At 38.7% G+C, this 23,199-nt stretch overlaps 1 protein-coding gene and 1 long non-coding RNA gene across 8 annotated transcripts in view; both read right to left on the bottom strand.

Annotated features, from left to right (window-relative positions):
- The window catches only part of MAPK14 (mitogen-activated protein kinase 14), an 82,147-nt gene that overhangs the window by 41,815 nt on the left and 17,133 nt on the right, over window positions 1-23,199 (bottom strand). For all 7 annotated transcript variants that reach the window (XM_032253546.1, XM_032253547.1, XM_032253548.1 and 4 more), the window contains 2 exons: window positions 13,396-13,525; window positions 6,305-6,363 (listed from right to left, as the gene is read on the bottom strand). In XM_032253546.1, coding sequence (XP_032109437.1) covers window positions 6,305-6,363; window positions 13,396-13,525 — 189 coding nt within the window. The remainder of the gene's footprint in view (window positions 1-6,304; window positions 6,364-13,395; window positions 13,526-23,199) is intronic.
- The window catches only part of LOC116533683, a 23,957-nt gene continuing 15,608 nt past the window's right edge, over window positions 14,851-23,199 (bottom strand). The window contains exon 2 of the long non-coding RNA XR_004261404.1: window positions 14,851-15,736. This is a non-coding gene — a long non-coding RNA (uncharacterized LOC116533683). The remainder of the gene's footprint in view (window positions 15,737-23,199) is intronic.

Genomic DNA, 23,199 nt, shown 5'->3' with positions numbered 1-23,199 from the left:
TGTGTTGGAGTGGGGAGGAAGGGGGAAAGAGTTGTAACTATGTCATCCCACATAAAAGTAAAATCTTCCATCCTTTTTCCAATCTCACCTCCAGTTTCCAGTACCCTTTGATTTCTTCTCTCAAGCAACCTCCTTAATGAGGCTTAGCTTATAAAGGCCCAAAGACCTAGTCCCTTCCCATTCCAGCTTCATCTTTTGTCTCATACACCCTATTCCCACCAAACACACACACCTCTTCTGCCAGCTCTCTCTTGGCCCCTGGATGAACTTGCACTTTCCCCACCCTTCCAACTCTCCTTCATCCATTAAGCCCTCTTGTGTACACATTTTTTTGCAAAGGCTTTCCTGATAGATACCCAACATCTGGTTCAGGTGGCCATACTATGCAGTCCTTTACCATTCTACACCTGCCCTATCATGGCAATTCTTGTGTTCACCTGTTTAACAAACAATGGAGTGCATATTACTGTTCTAAGTGCTAATGATTCAGCAAAGAGGAAAACAAACTCCATGCTCCAACAGAGTTTGCGAACAGAGGGAGAAGACAGACAATAACAAAATTTGCTAAGAACAAAGCAAGGTAAGGAGTAAATATTGACAGTGGGGGTACTACTTCAGTTAGAGTGGTAATGAAAGAAGAGCTTCTGATGAGAAGACCCTCGAGTAGAGTCCTGAAGGAAAGGAGACAGTCATGTAGGGTATGTGGGGAAAGAGTTCCAGGGCAATAACAGAAACCAGTACAAAGGTCTTACAGCAAACATGGTTGCAATACTCAAAGAACAAAGGGCCAGAGTGACTGGGGTGGAGACAGAGTGGACAGAGGGCTAGGTGAGGTTAGATTAGAGAGTACACAGGACACCAAATCATGTAGTACCTTTCAGATCTGACATGGCATTTTGTTTGATCATTTATATTGTTCTCTCCCATTAAGGGCCTCAAATCTTGTTTATTGCTGTATTCCTCAGAGACTATTACTGGTACCTAGCATAAGGTAGATATTCAAATATTTATTGAACAATACCAGGTTAAAATGTAAAACCAGAAACTTCACCAATTCAATGCTTTTGGCAATTTTTAAATAAAAAGTTAAATAAAAAGCTAAACTTATTAGTTGAACACTCATTGTTATTAAGTGGAAGGAGAAGTGATCTCTCCTCATTGGCTTTTCCTGAAACAAAGGCTGCTGATTATTAGCCTTGTTGCAGGTCTTCTGTTCTATCACTGTAGAATCCAAAATCCCACTTCCATTTCCCTCTTCAAGAATGAAGCAGAGATAAGGAATTCAGTGTAAGAAGCCTGGGATGGGAACTTGTAAAATAAAGGAAAAAGTATCAGAATACTAATTTCCACTTAACTCATGACAATTCAGTTTCCATGAAATTTGAGGAAGAAGTTCCCAGGAGGAATCAAAAAATTCTTCATTGCCAACTATGCTTGTGCAAAGAACCACTACAGTTAAGAAAAAGGGCTGGGCATGGTGGTTCATATCCCAGCATTTGGGGAGGTCAAGGTGGGAGGATTGCTAGAGTCCAGGAGTTCAAGACCAACCAAGGCAACACAGCAAGGCCTCAACTTTACAAAAAAGTAAAAACAGCTGAGTCTAGTTGTGTGAGCCTGTAGTCCCAACTACAAAAAGGACGAAACACACACACACACACACACACACACAAAGAAAAGGTAATATTGTAGTAATATTAAATTATAGCTTGTTCTGGGGTTAGGTTCAAATATTGGCTATTTAAGATTTTTGCATTTCTACTGGTAATTAAATATTTGCTGTAATAGGCACATATATACATGCAGTCTCTTGCCAAATATTACTATCAAGGAGCCAACAGAAATGTCCAAATGATTTCCAATCATTTAAGAGATCAAGATATATTACAGCTTTACAAAATTTTGCCTTCTGTAACCACATCACGTGGTGGTCAAAAGCAACTCAGTATATCCATCTTTAACACTACGTTTTCCCCAAATCATCTCCATCTGTTAGATTCAGTAACTGTATATTATTCCTAATGTTCAAAATGCACTACCTATTGGTCCTTTCTCAAAGGTATAGTCTTCATTTGTAAGAATTAAAATTTAAAACATAGGAAAAATCTGAAGTAGTCATGTACCACATAACAATGTTTCAGTCAACAGAGGACTACATGTATCACTCTGTCACCCAGGCTGGAATGCAATGGCGCAATTATGGTTCAATGAAACCACTGTGGGCTCAAGTGATCCTTCCACCTCAAACTCCCCAGTAGCTAGGACTACAGGCATGCACCACCATGCTCAGCTAATTTTTAAAAAAATTTTTAGAGAGGGGTTTTCCCTGTGTTGCTCAGGCTGCTCTCCAACTCTTGGGCTCAAGTGATCCACTTACCTCAGCCTCCCAAAGTGCTGGGATTACAGGAGTGAGCCACTGAGCCTGGCCTGCAGTACCATATTTTTACTGTATGTTTTCTATGTTTAGTTATGTTTAGATACACAAATACATAGCAACATGTTACAGTTGCCTACAGTATCCAATGCCGTGCAGGTTTGCAGCGTAGGAACAAAAAGATATACCATATAGACTAGGTATGTAGATCATACCATCTAGCTTTGTGGAAGTATACTCTGCTATGTCTGCACAACAACAAAATCACCTAATGACATATGTCTCAGAACACATCCCAGTCATTAACTGATGCATGACTGTATATGACAAATTAAAAATGCTAACTGAAACATAAAGAAACAAATACACATACCACATGATTAAAAGCCAACTGTAGGCCAGGCACAGTGGCTCACGCCTATAATCCCAGCACTTTGGGAGGCCAAGGTGGGCGGATCACTTCTGAGGTCAAGAGTTCATGACCAGTCTGGCCAAAATATAAAATCCTGTCTCTACTAAAAATAGAAAACTTAGCCAGGCGTGGTGGTGTGCCCCTGTAATCCCAGCTCCTCGAGAGGTTCAGGTAGAAGAATCGCTAAAACCTGGGAGATGGAGGTTGCAATGAGCCAAGATCACCCACTGCACGCCAGCCTGGGTGACAGGACAAGACTCCACCTCAAAAAAAAAAACAAACTGTAAATCTGAAAGTAATTACAGATTTTGCTAATTGGCATTTAAACATTTGTGTTCAAATTACAGCCTGCTCTAAACAGGCAGCTTACAGAACCACTCTAGCCTAAGTTATGTCTGGTTTGGCCAGAGTGTAGGTTTTTGTTTGTTCACTTGTTTTGTTTCAATGTGAATTGGAATACTTTTAGGAGGTGCAGATGTATTTTGCCACAGACCACTCCCAGTTGTATAACACCAAGCCTCATTTAGGTTCTTTGTGTGACCTTGAAGGTATTTAAATTTGCAAACCCTGCAACTGTGGGTGAAGATGTTTAGTTTCCATGCATATCCCAAAATAACTTTAGCAAACACTGAAATGGCTGGGCATGGTGGCTCATGTCTGTAATCCCAGCACTTTGGGTGGCCTGGGAGGGCAAACACCTGAGCTAAGGAGTTTGAGACCAGCCTAAGCAACATGACAAAACCCTGTCACTACCAAAAATACAAAAATTAGCTGGACATGATGGCCCATGCCTGTAGTCCCAGCTACTTGGGGGACTGAGGTGGGAAGACTGCATGAGCCTAGGTGCTGGGGGTGGCAGTGAGCTGAGATCTCGCCACTGCACTCCAAGCTGGGTGACACAGAGCAAGACCCTGTCTGGAAAAAAAAAAAAAAAAAAAAAAAAAAAAGAAAAACACGGAAATAACTATATTCCTGAAGTACAGTCATTTTTTTCAGTGATACAAATGTCACAAAAAAAGTAAACAATGAAATACTTTTCTAAGGGCAAACAGGTTCATTCTGTTTTCAGAGACTTTCTATAATTTAAAACACTTCAGAAGTCAACGACGTCAATTTTCATCATTTTACAGGAAAATGCTGGGTCTATAATGGTAAAGTGACTTGTCTAAGGTCATACAGCCAATTGGTAACTTGGATACAAAAGTGTTTTGAATTTGTTTCCCCCAACCAGACACTTTCATCAAAAGGAAGGGTGAATATTTCTGATTTTTCTGAACCTGTTCCAATACTCTGTTCAGTGTTCTGCACTTGGTAAGTATTCAACTAGTAATGAGATTTACTTCCAAGAAGTAAACTCAGTTCTTGTTTATAAAAAAATAGAATCCAGCTAGAGTTAAGTAGAAAGAACAGATTCCTGCTCAACAGCCATTGTATTTGTTGAATGAATGAATGAATGAATGGTTGAATGAATGCATCAAACTTTAGTTCAAAGGTAGACTTGTAGTTGTTGGGTCCTTAATAACACTTAACCTCTTCAATAGACACTGGCCTTAATTAAGGTCTTTTCATATAGGAAAAACAGGTTCTTAATCCAGTTCCAGAATGTCCAATTAGGCCAAAGTACAGCATTTTGCATAAGTTGGCAAATCATCATTTCCTTTCTTATATAAGTCCATCCTCAGTATACCTAAAACTTTGGGATATAGCTCAGATCTAACTCAAATGCTTTCCAAAGTAATTCACAAACGCATTACTTCGGCATTTTTTCCACATTTAGGGAAACTATTTTTAAAAACCATCATTCTGCAACATTCCCTTTTCCAACTATAGCATACAGTAGGGCTCAACAGATTGTAATATACATGCCCGTAGGTAACATCCAGTAATCTCTGGAAGCCTCCATATTCTTGTACCAAGCAGGGCTGCGAGAAGAACAGTTTTTCTTAGTTATTGCCTATTTTTTTCCTTTGTTTGTTTCTAAAACTCTTATTAGTAGGGTCAAGGTTAATGTGGCCAAGGAGATCTTGTAGGTAGACCAAATTCTCCTCTTTCAACTTCTACTCTCAGCCATACTATGTGCCAACTAAATTCAAATGGTGGAGAAATGTTTTTGCTACCTTTCCTTCTTCCCTTTCCATTTCATCTTCTTTATTTCTTTCTCCCTTTCCTTAGACAAAACATACAAGTTCAAACATATCCCCTTTGTATTCCATGGGAAAGGAGTAAGTGATGTTTGCGATCAGCCCAGGATAAGAATGGGAGAAACTGAAACCAGGATAAGGGTGAGGAGAAACTGGTTATGTTCAGCCATGGGGACAATGCGAGAATGGAGGTTAAGGAAGATAAGTCAAGATCTTCAATCCTGTTTTGGCTTTCATAATAGTAACCCTTTCCATTTAGGAATGCCAAAATTTCAATGAGACCAAAAGTGTAACTGCATTTAAATTTTTTTTTCTCTTTTATGGTATAGTGTATCTGTGAACTGGGGCAGAGAGAGCTATGTCAATTCAGATACTAGAAAAGCTACTGGAGCAGAGAGCTCACACATGCATGGAAACACTTGCTGGAATCTGTCCTGTGCTCACCAACGTGCAACCTGGGCATGTGAAGGCATTAATGACACATGTGGCAACTCTTGCCAATGGGATCTGGAGCCAGTGGATTAATGATCCCCATCTGAGGTGAATTATGTACAGATTTTGACATTTTGGCGGTTTTCAGCCCAATTGTCCATAGTAGTGACCAACTCAACAATGTATCCTTATAGAAGCTTTCTCTCCTTCCCTGTTTCATTTTCCCTAGTCCCCACTATTGGGTCCTGAGAATCCCAGGCTCTGCTTTCTAGGGATATCCCAGGCTAAAACAACAGAGGTGGTTACAAAGCTGGGAGAAGAAGCCTTTCTCAGCATGTAGAGTCTGCCCCTTATCCCAGTGCAGAAATCTAATACTTCAAGATCAGCATGAAGTTCACCTCTGACATGCATGGGCAATAAAAGAGGAGGGAGCCTATATGGCTGGGGTTCCATTACATTTCTTGAAAAGCACCTTTAAAAGTTGGGACCGGCCAGACATAGTAGCATGTGCCTATAGTCCCAGCTCCTCAGGAGGCTGAAGTGGGAGGATCACTACAGCCCAGGAGCTTGATTCCAACCAGGGCGGTATGACAAGACCCTATGTATTTTAAAACAAAAACAACAACAAAAAACCTGGGACAGACAATTTGAAAAGAAAATCCATAGTCAAAACTCCGTCTACTGCTTTCTCCATGGAACTTCTGTAAGAATTCAAGACTGACTCTTCAATGGGATACAATTGTACCTAAAAATACATGATGCAAATACTAACATGCACCACCCATAACATACATCTTCTGGTATCCAACCCTACACCCAAAAAGAGTTGCATAATAGGAATAAAGAATTTTTTTCCAGTCTGTATGTTGCTAAATCGTTCAGGAATAGAAATGGGCTATTAGTCTTCATTCTGTAGATCAGGAAGGCAAATGCAAAAGATTTACTCACACGTCATTGAATTCCTCCAGAGACCTTGCAGGTGTAAAAACATCCAACAGACCAATCACCTATAAGAAAACATAAAAATTAAACAGTAAATAAATATTAAACTCACAATAGTACCCATCAAGTCTTAATCTTTTTTCTTTTTTTTTAAGAGTCAGGGTCTAGGCTGGGCATGGTGGCTCACAGCTGTAACCCCAGTACTTTGGGAAGCTGAGGCTGGTGGATTGCCTCAGGTCACGAGTTCAAGACCAGCCTGGCCAACATGGTAAAACCCCATCTCCACTAAAAATACAAAAATTAGCTGGGTGTGGTAGCAGGCACCTGTAATCCCAGCTACTCGGGAGGCTGAGGCAAGAGAACTGCTTGAACCCAGAAGTACAGGTTGCAGTGAGCCGAGATCTTGCCACTGCACTACAGCCTGGGTGACAGAGTAAGACTCTGTCTCAAAAATAAATAAATAAATAAATAAATAAAAGTCAGATCTTGCTCTGACACACAAGCTAGACTACAGTGACATCATCATACTTCGCTGCAGCTCAAGCAATCCTCCTGTCTCAGCCTCCCAAGTAGCTGGGACTATAAGCATGTGCTACCACCATGCCTAGCTAATTTTTCTTTTTTTGTACATATGTGTCTCACTAGATTGCCCAGGCTGGACTTGAACTCCTGGCCTCAAGCAATCCTCCTCCTGCCTCAACATCCCAAAGTGCTGGGATTACAGGAGTGAGCCACCATGGCCTGCCAAGTCTCAATCATTTTAATAGGAACTAATTTGAAATCAGCTACCTTAGTTCAATAATATCACATCATATACTTAATAACTCCAACTAATTTTCTACCCAAATTATGCTTTTGTTTTCTACTTGTTAACATCAATTTTCATATTAACCCACTTTACCATTAAAAATATTCATCTCTTTAGAATTTAATCATACGTAGTCAGTAGTTTATCGGAAGGCAATAAGATTTAGGGTTCCTGCCTTACATATGTACTAATGATTTAATGAATTCATCAACAGGAAAAAAAAAAGGTCATACTTCTATGGTTATTACCATAGTATTGTTTTTAAAAAATGTATTCTACAAAAAATTTCCATTTTAACTGTGTAGCCTTCAAAACTGACATTTTTAAAGCCTCAAAATATTCTCAGTATATTCTTGGTATTATTCACACAATGTCTTAATGTTAAGATAATTTTCCTAATCATCAGGTATTTAACTCAGACAATTAAAAAAATTTTTTTAAGTCTATCTTTATACAGGGATTAAGCAAAGAGCTACTTAATACTCAATAACCCATGGTCTTTGAGCAGTTTTTCTAATAATATATTTATACTGATTTATCCACATATAGCACCCTCCTTCCCCCAACTCCCATCCATTTTCCTTAAAACCCAGACCATTCATTTCTTCGAAGTTAGGCATTGACAAGGCAAATACGAAATATTATAACTCATCTGTAATACGCCCAGCCATATTTGAGAGTATCTGGATATGAAACAATACCGTGGCCTCAGTAGCACACTGTTCTAAACTGCCAGCTTAAACACAAAGCTCTAAAAGTAAGACATGTTAACACTCAAAACATTATCATGAAAAAGATCTTCTAATTAGGATATTACTCCACTCATCCAAATATCAGACTTTTTAAAAGCACCTTCAACTTTATAATCTGAATCTGAAAAGGGAGTGATGGGGCACATACTTAGAATTCAAGAATAGCTTTTCAAGTCTGTACAAATTGTTCCAAAGGAAAGAGACAGAGTCACTTTCAGACCCTTACCCAGACAACAGTATACAAGAAAACCAAAATTACCCATAATTGTACCACCCATTATAACTATCATTAACACTTTCAGATATATTTCCTTTGATTTTTCAGATGTACATAAATTAAATTGGGATTATACAATGCACAGTTTATATCCTGCCTTTTTACTTAATACTTAAATATTTAAATAATATTTAAATACAGCATATCTATCATTTGTGTATACCATAACTTAACCAATTTCCTATCTTTAGACATTTAAGAAATACTTCAAGAAAAATATATGTATTTTGCACATCTCATATTTTCTTCCAGGAAATAAATTTCAAGAAACAGAATTACAGAATCAAAGGACACCAATATATTTAAGGATCTTAATACTGTCAAACTGTCCTCCATAGAGATAAGGTCAACTTACAATCCCACCAATAGTGTACCTGTGACCTCATTTATAATAGTGCTTTAAATTTAAGTCAAATCCATTTTTTTTACCTTCTCCATCTAAACCATAATTGTTTCCCTTGAATCTGGTATACTCCTGGCTTAAGACTTATGGTCTTTTCATCACTTTTCCTTATACCCACTTCTACTTAAGGTAACTGAGGTCTAGAAGCTAGCTTTATTCTCCTGTTCCAGTATTTTTTAATCAATGATTCTCGTTATCTGAGATGCCCATCTCAATATAATAAGAAAGTTTAAAACTATTTACACTGTTTTACACTGTTTCCACTGTGATTGTGAAAATCCTCCTCATATGGAAATAAAACTAAATCATTAGAGATCTGATTTACACATGTAAGAGTTACCTCAAAGACAAAACAGTCAAAACTATTTTCAAATAAAAACTCCAATTTCAAAATGAAAACACAACAGACATTTTGGAACCAAACAGCTCTAAATTTTAACCCCAGTATCAGTTTGTGATTTCTTGGATCCAAGAGCTTCATTCCAATAACCTTGACACTTAGAATGGAGACTGGCATTCAGCAGGAGTTCAATGAATGGTTGTTAAGTAAACAGTAATTGCCAAATATATTTGGTATCTTCTCTGAGTCCCATTTTCCTCATGAAAACCATGAGGATGTCATTGCTTATTTTCACAGTACTGACAGCAAGACCGAGCAGACAATGTGTCTGAAGGTGCCTAGCACAAAGGATTGATCCTTTGTGGATCATCAAAATAACTGGTGACCATAGCCCACACAGCTAAATAGAGAATTACAAAATAGCCAGGTGCGGTGGCTCATGCCTGTAATCCCAGCACTTTGGGAGGCTGAGGTGGGCGGATCACCTGAGGTCAGAAGTTCGAGACCAGCCTGACCAATATGGTGAAACCCCATCTTTAAAAAAAAAAAAGAAAAAAAAAAAAAAGAGAGAGAATTACAAAATACAGTATACCTACGCAAAGTATCTGAAGCGACTACTTCCATTAACAGAGTTTGAGACATAAAGCTAAACTAAATTATTCAAATGATTAAAAAGCATGACTGCAAGAAGAAAAATGAAGTAACCTGAAAAAAAATAGAGGAAAGCCAACTAGTAAATACCCTACCAAATTAAAAAAAGCGAAATATTTACAATATTTAACGTATTTAACATAAGCACACCAAAAATAACAATTTTGAAATCAAAACTACCCATGTTAAATCAAAGTATTTAAATTTTTGGTGGGTTCTTACAAAATACCCCTCCCTCCATTAATCATATTTATCAAATATTAATCATAAAAAATACTGTAAAACAAAACGCTCAGCATTAAAATAGATCTGGAAACTATTCATTTCTCTCTCTCTCTCTTTTTTTTTTTTTTAATATAATAATAGAGATTGGGTTTTGTCATGTTGCCCAGGCTAGTTCTCAAACTTCTGGGTTCAAGCGATCCACCTACCTTGGCCTCCCAAAGTGCTAGGATTACGGGCATGAGCCACTCACTGTGCCCAGCCATTTCTCACTTATTAAATGGAAATTTCCTTCTAATTCAAGTCATATTGTAGTCTATTTCTTTAACTCCTTCTGCTGTTACATGATTTCAGTCACCTCAAAGTAACCCAGGAATCAACTTTTTAGAAAAGACATTTACAGGGCTGAGCACGGTGGCTCACGCCTGTAATCCCAGCACTTTGGGAGACGGGCAGATCACAAGGACAGGAGATGGAGACTATCCTGGCTAACATGGTGAAACCACGTCTCTACTAAAAATACAAAAAATTAGCTGGGTGTGGTGGGGCATCCATGTAATCCCGGTGACTCGCGAGGCTGAGCCAGGGGAGTCACTTGAACCCGGGAGGCGTAGGGTTGCAGTGAGCTGAGATCGTGCCACTGTCCTCTAGCCTCCTGACAGGGCGAAACTCTGTCTCAAAAAAAAAAAAAAAAAAAAAAAAAGAGAAAAAGAAAAACCATTTACAATACAAATAAGCAGCAAATATCTCTAATGATTATCCCATGATGATCCAAAACCTGACAGATAAGTCACATTTTTATTAAATCAGCACACATCTAAAAAAACATACTTTAACTCAGTATCCAATCAAAGACAATATTTAGCATATTTAACAAAAGCACACCAAAACAATCACTTGGTCTACAATGATAAGATTAAAAATCTAAGGCTTCCTAATAAAATTTACAAAAGAATTTCCTTGATCATTTTTAAATTCTAAAATGTACAGATCTCTAGGCCCATACGTGGGCCATCTCTGCAGTGTCTGCCTAGACAGCAAAAGGATGCAGCTGGTAGCTGGCAGGCTGCCTCCCTTTAATCTTTCCTTAGAGCAGGTGCTAATGAGATCAAGGTCAGAAGTTCAATCAGGAATGAGCCAACTAACTTCGTTCAAAGAGAAAATCTCACAATCACAGAAGGGATCCCCTAGCTTCAGTCACTCACCTAATAAATGTATATCTGTCATTCATGATCACTAACAGAAGAGACAACTCAAGATGAACTACCGACTGTAGGTCAGAGGCATTTTTGTGTAAAAGATCACATGTGCCCTCTGGCACCTGAAAATTATACTTGTTACCAACACTCAAAATGTTCACAAGTTTTAAGATCCTATTGCTGCTGCCTGTGGGAGGTTTGGCCTCTATAAAAACTGGATGATGACCCAAAACAGTAATTTTGTAAAAAAGAAGAAGAGGAGGGTAAAGGAGAGGAATTTCTCTGAAAACCCTCAATTAAACTTACTGGAAGTCTTGCTTCTTTATTGGGTAAAACTACTTTTACATTGTAAACACCTAACAAGTGTTTTTAAAATAGGCTAAAATGCAGGAATTTTTCTATATTGAGTCAAGTCTTTTGGCTTCAAACATTTGCCAATGGAATAGAGAACTGTGAGACATTCAGCCATGTGCCTTATTTTGTTTAAATAACAAATCACTGATATCTAGCTGACCAACTACTGTTAGAATTTAAACATCTTTATATTTAAAAAAAAAGACTGCTAGTAAGCAAGCCACTTGTAAAACAATGTATGGAAATAAAATTTTATTTTTCTAATACCATGATCCCTAAACATTGGCTTAAAATGTTTAGAAGGAAAGCAAAACAATCAAGCATAGCATGGATAATCTCCTAAACCAGATATTCTTATATTAGCAGAGCCACGTCAGTGAGATCCTAGGGCCTCCCAAAGGTGCTCTGGGGCTCTGTAAATGTTTGGCTTGCATTTTCTTTTCAAAATATCCTTTATACTTGCAGAGCTGTGATACTGTCTCTGTCACATATAATAATTTGTAATGAAAAACAGCATACACATGCCAATGTGTTAAAAATCAAATGCAAACACATCCCTTAAAGCTGCCAGGCCACCTTGATTTTATGCAGACCTAGGAATAAAGTTTCTGCTGCCAGCTTTTTCCACATATCTCAACTTCTTGTAAACATGTCACTGATTAGGAAAGCTGCAGCTCTGCACTGAACGTTCTTAAAAGTCAGGTTTGCACATAGCTACTTACGTAAAATTACACTCAGGAATAGAAGCTGTCTGTAGAAATGAGATTTTCTCAATAGTATACAATCAAAATAAAATGCGGAAATAAAAAGCAGCAGCTGTGATTATAATGACATCCATAATCCAATTACAAATTTAAATCTTAATGTTCTCAATTTAGATGAAACTTGCACTAATGAAACAAGTATATGCTAATGAAGAATCTCTTATCTGTGACTTTTTTTCTCACTATGAAGAAGTTAAATTACTGAAACAGTGTAAAAGTCAAATAATAAATTCACAGACTGTGAATTTTCTTCCAAACAGTGACAAGCAGTACGGCCAAAGGACTTTGAAATCTCTATGGCCATTGTTTCCGCAATGCTACAAACTTCACAGTACCTTTCATAAAGCTGTCACAGAAATTCATAACTTGATTTTGAAACTCAGTAAAATAAGTGTCTTCAGTCAATTGTCTTTTTACTTTCAGTTAATATTCCAATCATATCCACTTATTTACCATATTAGAATTTCTAAGCATCTTTGCAGAATGCAATGTTCTCCAATTATCAAATTGGTAAAAAAGAAAAAGTTATATTTAACTTAATGTCTCTGACATAGTCATTAAAATACCTGAATCTGGAAAAAAAATTATTAACAAATATGTAAAATAATAGTCATCTTTGATAGGACTTTCGGTGAGCCTAAGGCACTCTTTCTCAGATTTTTCCACTTAGAAATAGGCAAAGAATACACAACTTCTTTTTAATATTTTCTCTTAAAAATTCTTGTGAATTGGCCGGGCACGGTTGATCATGCCTGTAATCCCAGCACTTTGGGAGGCTGTGGTGGGCAGATCACCTGAGGTCAGGAGTTCGAGACCAGCCTGACCAACACGGAGAAACCCCATCTCTACTGAAAATACAAAAAATCAGCCAGACATGGTGGTGCATGCCTATAATCCCGCTACACAGGAGGCTGAGGTAGGAGAATCACTTGAACCTGGGAGGTGGAGGATGCAGTGAGCCAAGATCACCCACTGCACTCCGGCCTGGGCAACAAGAGCGAAACTCTGTCTCAAAAATAAATAAATAAATAAAAATAAAAATTCTTGTGAATTTTGTGTTGAACTTCATAATATATCCTTTTATTTTAAAATTTTAAAGTTCTTCCCCCTCTAAAAATCTATGAGTAAAACTAGAACTCCAGGAAGATGCGTCGTTTTCATTCCAAGTCTTTGATCTGACATAACCCAGTGGCCACCGACACCCCAGGACAAGAAGCAGGGAGCAACGTTTGATGCACTCCAATGAATTTCCATCTGCAGTAATTAAAACATTTTCCCCCAGCCTATTCGGGATCCAAATTTATTCTTCCTTGTATGAATAACTTACATTTTCATGTTTCATATGTTTAAGTAACCGCAGTTCTCTGTAGGTTCTTTTGGCATGAATGATGGACTGAAATGGTCTGGATAGCTTCTTCACTGCCACACGTAATCCCGTTTTTGTGTCAAAAGCAGCACTAAGAAGGAAAAAAAGGGGAAAAAAAAACCACCATTAAAAAAGTATTCTAAATACCATTTTTGGGTATTTATAAGGCAATTTCCAAATTAAATGGGTCTAAAACAAAATACAAAAAAAGCATAAAGATAAAAAGCATTTGACCTATTATCCCACTATCCAAATAAAGCTTGTTATTATTTTCAGTGTTCTCTCCTTGTCTTTCTCTGCATCTAAATCAGGAGTCAGCAAATTTTTTTCTGTGAAGGGCTAGAGAGTAATATTTTCAACTTTGCAAGCCCTAAGACATGACCTCTGTCACAACTACTCAACTCTGTGGCTGTAACAGGAAAGCAGCCAGAAAATAAGTTTAAAAACGGGTATGGCTGTGTTCTAATAAAATTTACAGTAACTGGCAGCTGCCTGATCTCGATGAGCCAACAGATTAATAAACAGAGTTGAATTCTGTCTTCCCTGCCTAGGCCTCACCGTCACCTTGCCACATATGCTGCCTGATCACAGCAGAAGCCCAGGAAACCAAGTCTTCAGGACAATAAATTGGCACAAATATTTCTTGAGCACCTACAAAGTACTTGGCACCTTCTAGAGCTAAAATGCAGTAGAAAACAAGTCAATTAAATCCCTGCCTGCAGGGAATGGGGGAAGAGCAGAACAGAATAATAAAATAATTTCAAATAGTGAGGAATACTATGACTAAATAAAAGAGTAATGGGATAAAGAGTGACAGAAAGCCAGTGGAGTTATGCCACTTTAGCTAGGATGGCTGAGGAAGCACATTTGAGCTGGGAAGGAAATAATGTAATGATTATATTCCTTATGTAAATATATAAGGAAAAGAGCTTAAAGCAGAAGAAATAATGATAATATTAATGTTTATTAAGTCTTTACCCACACATACAAGAAATTATTCTAAACCCTTTACATTAATTTGTCTTAATTCAGCTTTTGCAATTCCCTAAATCCCCTATGAAATAAGTACTATTATCATTCCCCCACTTACAAATAAGAAACTGAAGCACAGAGAGGTTAAGTAACTTGACCATTGTCACAAAGCTTAAAAGTGGCAGAGCAGGGAGTCTGGATCCAGAGCTTATGCTATTGACCACTTGACTCTGCTATCTCTCAGAAGAGCAAGTGCAAACAAATGAAAAAAGAAACAGAGGTAGGAAAAGTATGGCATGCTGGAGTGAGTAACAGAAAGACAGAAGGCCTGTGTGGGTGGAGCACAGTGAGCAAGAGGAGAGTGGAAAGGGATGCCCTAAGAGATGCAGGCAGTGGCTAGATCACGGAGGACATCTACAGCAAAAATGTGATGTGTATTTTTACTATTTTTAGAAATTGTCTGGTCCAGTTCCATTATGCCTCATCCTCCTGTTTGATTTTGTCTCTAAAGTGTATCTAAGACTTTCTGGTCATCTATTTCCCCCAGACTCTCTGCCTGCCAAACTTGCTTTTACAACTCTGTACCTACTCCAGTCCCCTTCCTTTCACTCCCAAACCTTTACACTATGCCCTCAATCTTCAAATCCCAATTTGTGATAAACTCATGTAAATTTTCAACCTCTTTTCTGAAACTTCCCTCGATCTCTGTGAAACTAGGCCATTCCTAGAAGACACTGCTTCTCTTACACCCCTGCAATTAGAGATGCATTCTCTAATAGCCCAGATATCTCCTGGCTAGCAGGTGGGTAAGAGTCTTCCTTGGCAGCCATTCCCACTTCAGGGCCATTACTTTCCGTTTGTTCTATAAAATACCTCCTGCTCACAACCCTGATAAACTATCCTTCTCTGCTGCTGTTATCCACTGACCTGAAATTTTCCATCATTCATTGAAAAGTTAGTTTCTATCGGAAGATCTCTCTACACTCCCCACTTCTGTCATCATTCTTGGCAACTTCAACATCCAGGTGAAGGGTACACCCACCTGTTTCCTGACCTCTCTAAGAAACTCCACCACATCCAGCCATCTTCATGGTCATACTCTAGACCTTTATTCCTACCAAAAACTGCCCCACCTACAAAATTCTGAATACCAGCAGCACTCACTTTTCATCACAAACCTAGTTACTTCTAGTTTACTTGTAGCCTGACTACAACAATTTGTTAACCTCATTGTCATTGCTTGTTTCTATCCTTCAGCCCTCTCTGTCTTCATTTCCCTTCCTGTTCCATGATTATAATCACTCCCTTGCCGCCCCCCCCCCCCAATTTCCTTAATCTCTCTCTCTCTCTCTTTTCTTTTTCTTTCTTTCTTTCTCTCTCCCTGATTTACTCATCCGGATAAAGCTTAACCTTGGGTAATCTCAACCATTTAATTCTCCGTAACTAAGGTTGAACGAAAAAGACTGCAGAAGCACATAGACTGGTTTCATTCTTAGTTTCTAACCTTAATCTCAAAGAGGCTCTCAATACTGCCATTTTCTTCTAGTAAGTTCATTTTCCTACTCAAAAATGAGTGCTTGACATGTTCTCTCTCAAACCTCCAACTCACCCTCTTCCCTCAAGAGTTGCCCTTGCCTTCACTGAGAAAGCAGAAACCATCAAGAGGGGAGCTCCATTTGCCTACCCCCAAATCTATATACGCATCTTCTCCACCTTCACTCTTGCTATAACTAAGAATATGCTCCTTCTTATCAACATTCAAGACCACAACATATGCTTTGGAGCCACTCCCCTCATCTTCTCAAGGATTTCACTTCGTTCCCCTTCTCCCTTGCATCATCAGTGTCTCCCTATCTACTGGACCATTCTCATCAGCACAAATGTGCTCTACTTGTTTACCACCTACAACTAACAACCAAAAGACTTCCTTTAATTGTTCTCCATCACAGTTAAAATTCTCTTAAAAAATCACCTACACCAGAGGTTCCCAGATCAGCAGCATCAGTTTCACCTGGGAATTTATAAGAAACAAAAATTCCAGGTACCACTCCAAGTTACTGAATAAGAAACTTTGAAGTGGGTCTAATAATCTGTACTTTATCAAGCCCTCCATGTTACTCTAATACATATTACAGTTTGAGAACCACTAATCTATACCTTTGCTACTCAAAGTGTGTTCCATGGGCCAGCAGCACTGGCATTGCCTGGGAGCTCACTAGAAAATGCAGGATCTCTGCAGACAACTTAGACCAAAAAAAAGAAGAGTAGGGAGAGAGAGAGGGAAAGGGAGAAAGGAAGGAAGAGGGGACAGGAGAGGAGAGGGGGAGGGAGAGAAGGGTGAGAGGGAAGAAGAGAGGGAGAGGAAGGGGGGAAGGGGAAGAAGAGGAGAGGAGGAGGATCTTGGGCCCTAAAATAGAATCTACATTTTGACAAGATTTCCAAGTGATTATCTTCTCAAGGTCATTAATGACCTCTGGTACCAAATCCAGGGCCACTTTTCTAAGATTAGTAATTGACACAGTCACCACTTTCTCTAAATACTGTCCATCCCCTCCTGGAGTCTATATCAACATTTCTATTGGTTTTCTATGGTTCCTCTGGCAGCTCCATCTCTGTCTCCACTGCATGTGCTTCTTCCACTCAAACTCTACATGTTGGAGTTCTTCAGGACATGGTTCTGGGCCCTCTTCTCTCTCCCACATTCTCTTTCTAGATAATCTCATCTATGCCCATGACTTTAAATGCCATCTATATATTGAAAATTCCCAAATTTATGTCTCTTGCTGAAATCTCTTCTCTGAAACCTATGTGATGTCTCCATAAGACACATAAGCACCTGAAACATAGCAAGTTCAAAACACCCAGAACTATTCTTCTCCTTGTTTCTGTTATCTGGACTGTTCATCCTGCTGGAGCTAGACATTTGATTGTCATCCTTGATTTCTCCCTTTCCTCGGTCCCATTCAAATCTATTGGCAAGTCTCATGATTTTCACCTCCAAAATACATCTCAAAGTCAACTGCTTTTCATTTCACCACTACCATATTAGCCCATGTCACCAGCCTGCTTCCTGTTTTGCCCCCTTCTAATATGCTCTCCAAATGCATCCAATACAGTCTTTTAAAAATACACATATGCCAGGCACAATGGCTCAAGTCTGTAATCCTAGCAGTCTGGGAGGCCAGAGCAGGAAGACCGCTTGAGCCCAGGAGTTTGAGATCAGCCTGAGCAACATAGTAAGACCCTGTCTCTACAAAAAATAAAAAATTGGTTGGGCACAGTGGCTCATGCCTGTAATCCCAGCACTTTGGGAGGCCGAGGTAGACGGGTCACCTGAGGTCAGGAGTTTGAAACCAGCCTGGCCAACATGGTGAAACCCTCTCTCTATTAAAAATTTAAAAAATAAATTTAAAAATTAGCTGGATGTGGTGGCAGACACCTGTAATCCCAGCTACTCAGGAGGCTGAGGCAGAGGTTGCAGTAAGCTGAGAGCAAGCCATTGCACTCCAGCCTGGACAACAAGAATGAAACTCCATCTCAAAAAAAAAAAAAAAAAAAAATTAGCCAGGCATGGACTACCATGCCCAGCTCCTGGGAGGCTAAGGCAGGAGGATTACTTGAGCCCGGGAGGTTGAGGCTGCAGGGCACCATGATGACACCACTGCACTCTAGCCTGGAAGACAGAGACTCTGTCTCAAAAATGAAAAATAAAAATAAAAATAAAAATAAAAAAATAAAAATAAACGTACTAATTAGATCACACCACTCCCCTGCTTCAAACCCATCAAGAAATCTCCTTGGCATATAGAGTAAAATGCAAATTTCTCATGATGGGCTACAAGGCCCAGGTGATCTGGCCACTAGTGATTATTCCACCTGCTCCTATGCTCTCTTTCCCTCTCTCTCAGACACTCACTATGTTCTGAATAGGCTAACTCCTTTCAGTTCTTTTAACTATTCAGACAGGTTGCTCCTGGTTCCGATGATTTTATTCTTCTCCACCCCCATCCCACCCCATAGCCAAATCCTCATTCTTCAAGTATTGGTTTAAATAGTCACCCACTCAAGAGCCTGTTAGGGACCACTAAGAAGCAATTACTCTGTCATGACACTCTCACTGACTCCTTTCTTATCCCACATAAAGGAGGGTGGTAGTTCTCTTCTCTTCTACTCCCACTGTTCCTATAAACCCTAAGTTAGTAACTTCTTCCCTCTCAAAAGTAGCAACTATATGTATATTGATGGCCGTGCATGGTGGCTCACACCTGTAATCCCAGCACTTTGGGAGGCTGAGGCGGGTGGATCATAAGGTCAAGAGATCGAGACCATCTTGGCCAACATGGTATAACCCCGTCTCTACTAAAAATACAAAAATTAGCTGGGTGTGGTGGCACACACCTGTAGTCCCAGCTACTTGGGAGGCTGAGGCAGGAGAATCGCTTCAACCCAGAAGGCAGAGGTTGCAATGAGCCGAGATTGCGCCACTGCACTCCAGCCTGGTGACAGAGAGAGACTCAGTTTAAAAAAAACAAAAAAAAGAAAGAAAAGAAAATGTATAATTATCTCTAAACCCAGTACTCTTAAATTAGCTCTAGTGAGACTGGAAAAATGGCCATTGCTCCTGTGGGACCCAGCTTCTTCAACTTTCCACCTCAGCGTTTGCCTGATACCTACAAGCTGAGCACTTTTTTCTCTCCTCCACTGGAAGCCTGCTGGGGAGCAAGGAAGAGCAGCAGTTTTCTAGCTGATCTGACTGATTGAGTGTGCAAGTTCAATTAACTGGGGCAGAAGTAAGAAGCCCACTTGAGTTGCCCATCTAAGCCACTTTGCATGCCAGCTTTACCAGTAACAAAGTCAGTATTTTTATCTCTGTTTGACTCCTGAATCTATTCAGCAAAAGGCAGGCTAGAATTAATCAGTACCCAACAGACCCCAGCCATCACAACTTCTTATTACATGTTTATGATATTCCAGCAGTGATTAAATAAGAGCTGGGACTTTGGAATTAAACTATCTGGATTTTAATTCCAGTTCTGCCACTTAATAGCTATATAATCTTGAGGATGTTAATTAAATTCTTTCATGAAATGAGTATTATGTTTATATTTAATCTGTAGGGTATTTGTTAAGATTAAATGTGATAACTTTCATAGTGGGTTTGGCAAGGAGCTTGGTCTGTGGCAAAGCTTGAATACTCCTCTCAATCACATTTATAAAACTAGAGATACAAGTAAAACCTTGTTTTCATGAACAGCATCATAAAATGAAATTATTTTTATGATAAACAGGTTCTCCAAACTAAAATTCAGGACATATTGTTTAACAAGGTTTTCCCCAATTGTGAATTCACATTAAGTCTTCCAAAGTTATCAAATTAATTCATATTTTTATAAAAGCATTGGTATAGTAAAAAAAAAAAAACGTGAAATATAAAAATCATTAGAGGCAGTTATTACAATATTAGGATGTCACTGTCACTCATCTACTGCTGACTGTGAACCCAGTATGCAACACACAAGGATAATCATTAAATAAACTTCAATGTTTTGTTACACATTCATACTTGTCTCCCCTTGTGTCACACACACACACACACACACACACACACAAATCTGGGTTACTAGATTCTTCATATGTTCTAATATTATTTTGCTTAACTTCTAAATTTATTAATGCATACCTTTCTTTATTCACAATGGATTTAAAGCAGACTGGAATTGTATACATAAAACCTGACAAAATGGTAAGTGATTAAGGGAAAATAAGAAAGTCTGTACGGGTGAGGTTAGCATATATCATAAAGTCCTTTCTAAATACCCATTAGAAGTAGGGCTCAAATTTGACTTGAAGCTCTTTAAAGCCAACAACAAAGAGAACACAATCAGTCAGGACATGAGTCACAGGAGCCATACAATAAAAACCAACCAGGTACTCCAGAGAGCTGAAGAGAGGCATAATTATTCCTGTAATAAACCAGAGAAAAGTTCATTCCCTATATGTTTATGAAGGAGATGTGTAACGTGGTAAAAATGTCCTAATCAACATCTTTAAAAGAATAGTGGGTTTCAGATGGTTTTCTTCTTAGAGCATCCATAAGTATAGATGGCTGTCATAAGGCTAAAATACAGTTCATTATTAGCAAAGATAGTAGTACAAAACAGTATAGTGTTGCCCTTTCTCTTTTTTTTTCTTCAAGGTCTCACTCTGTCACCCAGGCTGAAGTGCAGTGATTTAATCACGGCTCACTGGAGCCTCAACCTCCTGGGATCAGGCAATCCTCCAGCCTTAGCCTCCTGAGTAGCCAGGACTACAAGTAGGTGCCATCGAACCTGGCTAATTATTTTATTTTTTGTAGACACAGGGTCCCATTATGTTCCCCAGGTTGGTCTTGAACTCCTGAGCTAAGTGATCCTCTTGCCTCAGACTCCCAATAAGTACCAGGGTTATAGGCCTGAGCCACCAGGCCTGGCCTCTCTGACAGACTTAATCCAAAAGGAAATAAATCTTAAATACATTTAGAAAAATAGATAAGCTCCATATTCTTCAGACAATCCTCCAAAGATGACTAGAACTATCAATTAGCTTTTTGTTTGTTATGTTTTAATTTTTTTGTGTGTGTGTAGAGATGGGGCCTTGCTACGTTGCCCAGGCTGGTCTCAAACACCTGTCCTCAGGTGATCCTCCCACCTCAGCCTCTGAAAGTGCTTGGGTTACAGGCATGAGCCACCATGTCCAGCTGCTAACCGAGCTTTTGGCAGGTATACAGATTTGGGAGCTTGTGTTTATATTCCCTGACTGGCAGGTACCTGACTTGTAGATTTTTCTGTTACAAGGTAATAAAAGATCAATAAGCTTAACATTAGCTGAGTAGAGAAAGGGAGACAACCTCTTAAGAAAGGTAAGGAGCCAGACAAATGCCCATGTCCACAGAGTATGAAAGTACAAATGACTGCACCGTGATTTTTCTCAAAAAGCAATCTGAGTTTTCATCAACAGAATATGAAGAATGAGTAATCATTCAGCAAGTCTTTGAGTAATTTGTGGGGATCATAAGCGATTTTACAATTTCTTTCAATGCTCATAGATGACTTCTAAGAAGATAAATACAATTTGGTTTACTTTTGGAAGTTAATGGAAATATTTAAATATATTGAAATCTGTAGTAGACTGAATTAGCAAAGTCTCATTGATACATTAAATTCATATAAAGTGAGAAGAAATAATTTGCAAAAACATGACACCTCTTCTCCAGATCACACAATTTTAGGCTCTTTTTTCCAACTGAATCAGGTTAATAATAGTCTTCAAAACTAGCTTTCTAAATATTTCAGGCCACTAACTTGGAACTTTCTCTTTGCCTGTAGCACCTGGAACAAATTTCAACAAATGGCATACTGGAAATATTTTTTTGCATATATTACACACTATTACAGAAGCCTAGTTTTTCCTCCTTCCATATTCAAGTAAATGTGTAAATATCATTGTTCTGATGTGGATGCTCTGTCCCACCATTTTGGAAATAATGTCATGAAAATAAAGGCAACTTTTATGCAAAAATTGGAACTTAAGTTTTGATTTAGGAACCTCAAAAAAATTATTCAAATCTAGTGAAATAAAAAAATTAAAAATTAAATATATATATATATTCTTCAGAGTAGTAGGGGATTTAAGATTGACTTTAAAAACTCAAAATTTAAAATGCCTTTCTTTTAATTATCTTTGCTAACTCTCAAATATCTTGTTTCAATGTCAACATAACCATGTATTTAATCATAAAATGATTTCACCATTTGCAATTACATATACAATATTTTTAAGTGAAACTTACTTTAATTTTTAATTTTTTTTTTGAGATGAGGTCTTGCTCTGTTGCCCAGGCTGGAGTGTGGTGGCATGATCATGGCTCAATGCAGCTTTGACTTCCCAGCCTCCAGCAAACCTCCTGCCCCAGCCTCCCAAATAGCTGCTATTACCAAGGCACACCACCATGCCTAGCTAATTTTTTTGTATTTTTGGTAGAGCTGAGATTTCACCGTGTTGCCCAGGCTGACCTAGAAACCCTGAGCTCCTGAGCTCAAGCAATTCACCTGCGTCAGCCTGCCAAAGTGCTGGGATTACAGGCATGAGCCTGCAGGTTCCATATGAAAATAGAATGATTTTATATTTCTTGCTAGATGCAGTGGCTCACACCTGTAATGCTAGCACTTTGGAAGTCTGAGACGGGACGATAGCTTGAGCTCAGGAGTTTTGAGACCAGCCTGGGCAACCTCATGAGGTAGTAAGACCTCATGTCTACCAAAAAAATTAATTAGCCAGGCATGGGTGGCACACACCTGTAGTCTCAGCTACTTTGTGTGGCTGAGGTAGGAGGATCGTTTGAACTTAGGAGTTCGAGGCTGCAGTGAGCCATGACAGCAAAACTGCACTTCAGCCTGGGTGATAAAACAAAACTCTGCCCCCAAACCCAGCAAAAAAAAAAAAAAAAAAGAGATTTCTTCATTGAATCTTTAAAACCTGATTGTTCCTGACCTCAGGGAACTAAGAAATCTAGCTAAGGAGTCAAAACGAAAAGAGGCACACATAAATAAATTTACCAGACTTTTACAAAGCAATACATTTGTTTCCTCTAATCTATTCTTTACACTCCAACAAGACCAATTTTAAAACAATTTTCCTTAACAGTTCAAAACTCAAGAAACTCCAACAGCTCTCTATGACTTAAAGAACCATTTGTAGATTTTTTAGAAATGCAACTGCCTGAGTCCTACCCTAGATCTCTTTTTTTTTTTTTAA

Source organism: Sapajus apella, unplaced genomic scaffold (genome assembly GCF_009761245.1).
Source record: "Sapajus apella isolate SASKATOON/1434 unplaced genomic scaffold, GSC_monkey_1.0 scaffold83, whole genome shotgun sequence".
Classification (NCBI taxonomy): Eukaryota; Metazoa; Chordata; class Mammalia; order Primates; family Cebidae; genus Sapajus; species Sapajus apella.
This window is presented reverse-complemented; position numbering and strand designations above follow the sequence as displayed.